The sequence below is a fragment of the Loa loa genome (assembly GCF_000183805.2).
Source record: "Loa loa unplaced genomic scaffold supercont3.525, whole genome shotgun sequence".
Taxonomy (NCBI): Eukaryota; Metazoa; Nematoda; class Chromadorea; order Rhabditida; family Onchocercidae; genus Loa; species Loa loa.
Genome location: NW_018108705.1, coordinates 5,736 through 9,913, shown reverse-complemented (window position 1 = coordinate 9,913; position 4,178 = coordinate 5,736). Strand labels below are relative to the sequence as shown.

General features: G+C 35.6%; 2 protein-coding genes across 2 annotated transcripts in view; both read left to right on the top strand.

The window, feature by feature from the left end:
- Positions 1-2,365, top strand: part of LOAG_18784 (WD domain-containing protein) — a 7,725-nt gene extending 5,360 nt beyond the window's left edge. Inside the window, exons 15-20 of the mRNA XM_020451446.1 lie at positions 145-238; positions 655-794; positions 1,083-1,238; positions 1,416-1,529; positions 1,763-1,867; positions 1,946-2,365. Of these exons, the coding sequence (XP_020304769.1) occupies positions 145-238; positions 655-794; positions 1,083-1,238; positions 1,416-1,529; positions 1,763-1,867; positions 1,946-2,059 (723 nt within the window). The 3' untranslated portion in view covers positions 2,060-2,365. The remainder of the gene's footprint in view (positions 1-144; positions 239-654; positions 795-1,082; positions 1,239-1,415; positions 1,530-1,762; positions 1,868-1,945) is intronic.
- Positions 2,366-3,113: 748 nt separating this feature from the next.
- The window catches only part of LOAG_18783 (zinc knuckle family protein), a gene marked incomplete at both ends in the record, with an annotated part of 3,160 nt that continues 2,095 nt past the window's right edge, over positions 3,114-4,178 (top strand). The window contains 2 exons of the mRNA XM_020451445.1: positions 3,114-3,294; positions 3,448-4,080. Coding sequence (XP_020304768.1) covers positions 3,114-3,294; positions 3,448-4,080 — 814 coding nt within the window. The remainder of the gene's footprint in view (positions 3,295-3,447; positions 4,081-4,178) is intronic.

Here is a 4,178-nt window from a genome sequence, read left to right as displayed (position 1 = left end):
AATAATAATAATATATATATATATATATATATATATATATATATATATATATATATATATATATATATATATATATATGTTTAAAATGCTTTAGTTCTCTTCTAAGATTGCTCTCTGTTATTCGGTTAATTGCTCTCATTTCAGTTGCATGCTCTAGAAGATATTTTAAAAACTTCAACTTATGATCCACGAGATATTCATGTTTCTGCAATTAATACAGGTTTTGGATGGAATATGGGTTCGTAACTGCATTAATTCTGTTATTTTTCAAACGAACTTTTAGAAACTTGTAAGTGGACTTGAACTTGTGGTCCCTTAAATTTGTTACGTAATGGGTCGTAGTTTGAGAAAAACCATAAAAAAACAACGTTATTTCGTCTGGCGCTCCGAAAGAAGGATGATTTTCAGTTGTTTATCAGTTCATTGCATAGTATATGTTTCTTGACATGCTTTTTATGATTCTGTGAGATAATTTGATCCAGCGTCTTATGAGGAGTCTCAGTCGAGCTAAAACTTGTACATTCATTCGATATTTCATTTAATTCTTTCCTGCTGAATTCGGTTGTGTTATTATAGTTCCATTTAATCCACTGAATTTAGCAAGTTCTTTCGACAAATATTCGCTTATAATATTTATGATGAAATTGATTTCAGATACAATTATTCCTATAATGGATGTATTCCGCTTAGCACTTTTGAATCGTACCCTGAATAGAATTTATTGTTCTTTGGATATAGAAGGTGAAAAGTCGGCCAAAGGTTTGGAAACAATGCAACGGTTGACTAATTTTTTAGTAAGTTTCTAAAATTATGAGAAAAAAGAATTTCATCAAGGAGGTGGAAATATATAAACCTGTCGTATTTGCAATATTAACATTTTACATGCATTTGTGCAGCTTGACCACATCTTCCACATTTGTACTTAGTCGTGCAGATTAGTGTTATACCTAAAGTTATGACTGCACACTTTCGATGCTTTCAAACTCAAATTTCTCTTTTTTTCGGAACAAATTTTGAGAAGTCTTTGATGTATTCAAGGAATTTTTAATTATATTTTTTGTTCTTACTGTTGAAATTTATAGATAAGTGCTGATTCTGATCCAATCCGTATTTTGGCATGTCGAGCCATGGCCAATGCTGCTATGCATCAGTGGGGTCGTTCAATGCTCATCCATGATGTTAACACGACGGTCAAGTGCGTTGCAGCGCAGCTGAATAGTGCGAAGCATGCTTTGCAAGTATGTTTAAATCTTTTATTAAGTTTATAACAACTGTTCTTTTCTACTTTCTCACCGCAGTCTTAACTTCTTTATGCTGTTATTTCTGAAGTTTCATTTCGAATAATGAAATTGGTGATAGTGCCAACTATTAATCAGTGCTTTCGATTTTATTAATGTGAAAAATTTGATTTCCAGCTTGCCGCAACAACAGCATTAGCTAACTGGGCGTTAATTTTATTGCGCCATACAGAATCTGGTAAGGTAACCGAGCTTGGTCCACGAGAAGATGCTTTGCGAGCTATTATTCAGGTCTCGTATAAAATGCTTTCAGTTGTTTCCTTAATAATTCAAGCTTGCAATTTTATGGTTTCCATTTCAGTCTTTCTTATGCACAAGAATAGTAAGGAGTTACTTTGTTGGAAAAAAAGTTAAATATTATCTTGGGAATTTTCTTTGTGCTTCCTGCATTATTTTTCTTGGTTCATATTGCAAGAAGTCTATTTGGTATTGAATAAGAATGAAAAAAATATTGCATTGTTTAGGCTATCGAAAATATCGCTAGTTTTGGTGATTTTAATCAAGTAGCTTTAATACGACTTCTTCAAGCAATCGTAACTCTAATGTGGGGCGATGTTGCTGTTATTCAGGTTAGTAAACGTTTTCATTCGTCCTATGTTTGAATTCCCTTATTGTTTTCCGAACTTCATCCTTGCAAGCAATTTTAGTTGGCTAAAGGACGAGATATCATTGGGATAATGAACCGAATTAAAGATGCCGTGGTAGATGAATCCGGAAAGGCTATTGCAAGAGACATCACAGAAATGGCTTACTCATTATGAGGCTTTACTTTTGCGAATTGTTTCCAGTGGTATAGGCATTCTGGAGGTGAAATATACTTGCATGTCGCACGAAAATAACAAAACAATGCTTATTTTCAATGATATAATCGTTTTCTTTGTCGTTCTGGTAATTTGATAGGTGATTTATTATATCCTGTCATGAAGGCCTGTCACGTTTACGGGTTAAAATGAGTAGCTCCAGAGGGATTCTGCTGGTAATAGTGAATTTACAAGGATGCTGTAATGGATTATTATTGAAATTTACTGCTTTAACATGCAGGATTATTTTACATTGTCATTTCCAACGGTTATTTCTGGCGTTTTTGCGTTTCGATTTCTAGGTACCATATAAAAGTGGATGAATTGTTACCGTCAGATTGTCTGTACTTTTCGTCGCTGTTGTGTGTATGTGTGTATGTGTGTGTGTGTGTATGTGTGTGTGTGTGTCTGATTTTATCGCCACGCATCGTTGTGTGCACATGTTTATCACGCCGAAATTACTTTCTACGAATTAAAATAAATTATATTTTGTACGGATCTATAAACAACCATAAAAATTGGCGCATCTGTTTTCTTTTTTTAATCGAAGCTAAAGAGTGAATACGTTGTATTTCACTACAGATGAGAAGTACTGTTTTTTTTTGTTTTACAAACGGCTTATTTAGTCTGTATAGAACTGTATAGAACAATAACAAAAACACTGATACCTAAAGCATTAGTTACAGCTGCAATGGCGACAGCGTAGAGTGTCCTAAAGCAGGAACTGTCAGAAAAACTCCGAAAATCGTAACGCGAAATTGCAGCAATGAAAAGAAGGTCTTGAGCGCCAAATCGTTTTAAAAAGAGCATTTCAACTGGTCGGTGGGTTAGAGGATATCGGACTTCATTCGGTCTATGGTTTCCTCTTTTGTTCCTATTTATATTGTCGTTGAATTTGTCTTACTAATTGTGGTCGTTGAATTCGTTTATTGCCGGGTTTTGAGGAATAAGGGTTTTATTACCCAAGTTTGAGATTGAGAAATTCGGCGATAAAAATTGGTGCCACGAGCTGGGAATGTCGGACACTATGACCAAAAGTGCTCAACCGGCAAAGCAGAAGTTGGAGGATCTTCTCGACGAAATAAAAGCGGTGAACTTGACGCCTCCTGATCAACATTTATCGGTGGATGAAAAGCAGCAGCCATTTGAACTCAAGAAGACTGTAGAAGAAAAAATAAGGCGTCTGAAACTCTATGGTACATTCGGATTAATCAACGAAAAGTGGTTGGAGTATATCCAGAAACAAAAGAATGCGCAGAAAAGAAAGACAAATACGCAGATATGGTCGACGATAATAAAAGTCTTTTAAATTTAATAAATGATCGGTCAAGAAGCTATTATAACTTTAGATATGTACAAAGATGAGTTTGAGCTAATGGCACAGCGCTTACAACAATGCAAGATAAATATCGAACCATTCAAACAAAGGGGCCCCTCTCAAATGTCTCGTCAGACAGTAAATTTGCCACAGTTACCACTACTAACATTCAGTGGTGACCCGAAATTATGGAGAAAATTCCGGGGTAGTTTTGATGCAGCGGTACATCTCCAAAAAATACCCGATATTCAAAAATTAAATTATTTGATCTCATGTCTCAAAGGAAACGCCCTACAAGCTGTCAAAGGCTATGATATTAGAAACGCCCTACAAGCTGTCAAAGGCTATGATATTACGCCAGGAAACTACGACGTCATAAGAAAAGTTTTGGTCGAGAAGTTTGGAAACTCATGTACCATAAAGAAGTTGTACAATGAGAGTAGAAAACAACTATCGAAACTATGGAAAGAATACTTTGACAACTTTGAAGCAATGGGTGAGTGTTTGGAGCATTCAAGCATTGAAATTATTATCGAAAGTAGATTGCCAGTTTGGATATTGGACAAAGTCTACCAACAAAAAAAGTACCAGGAATTCTGGTCGGTCGTTAGATTCCGAAAATTCCTGCAAGAACTAGTCCAAAGAAATGAGAAAATACAGAGAAGTCAGGCCTCTAGTAGTGGATACCAACGAAAATCAATCGAGTCGAAGTCGAGTCACAACCCACGCAGTGCCAGAGGAGAGACGTCTGCTTTGGCCGCC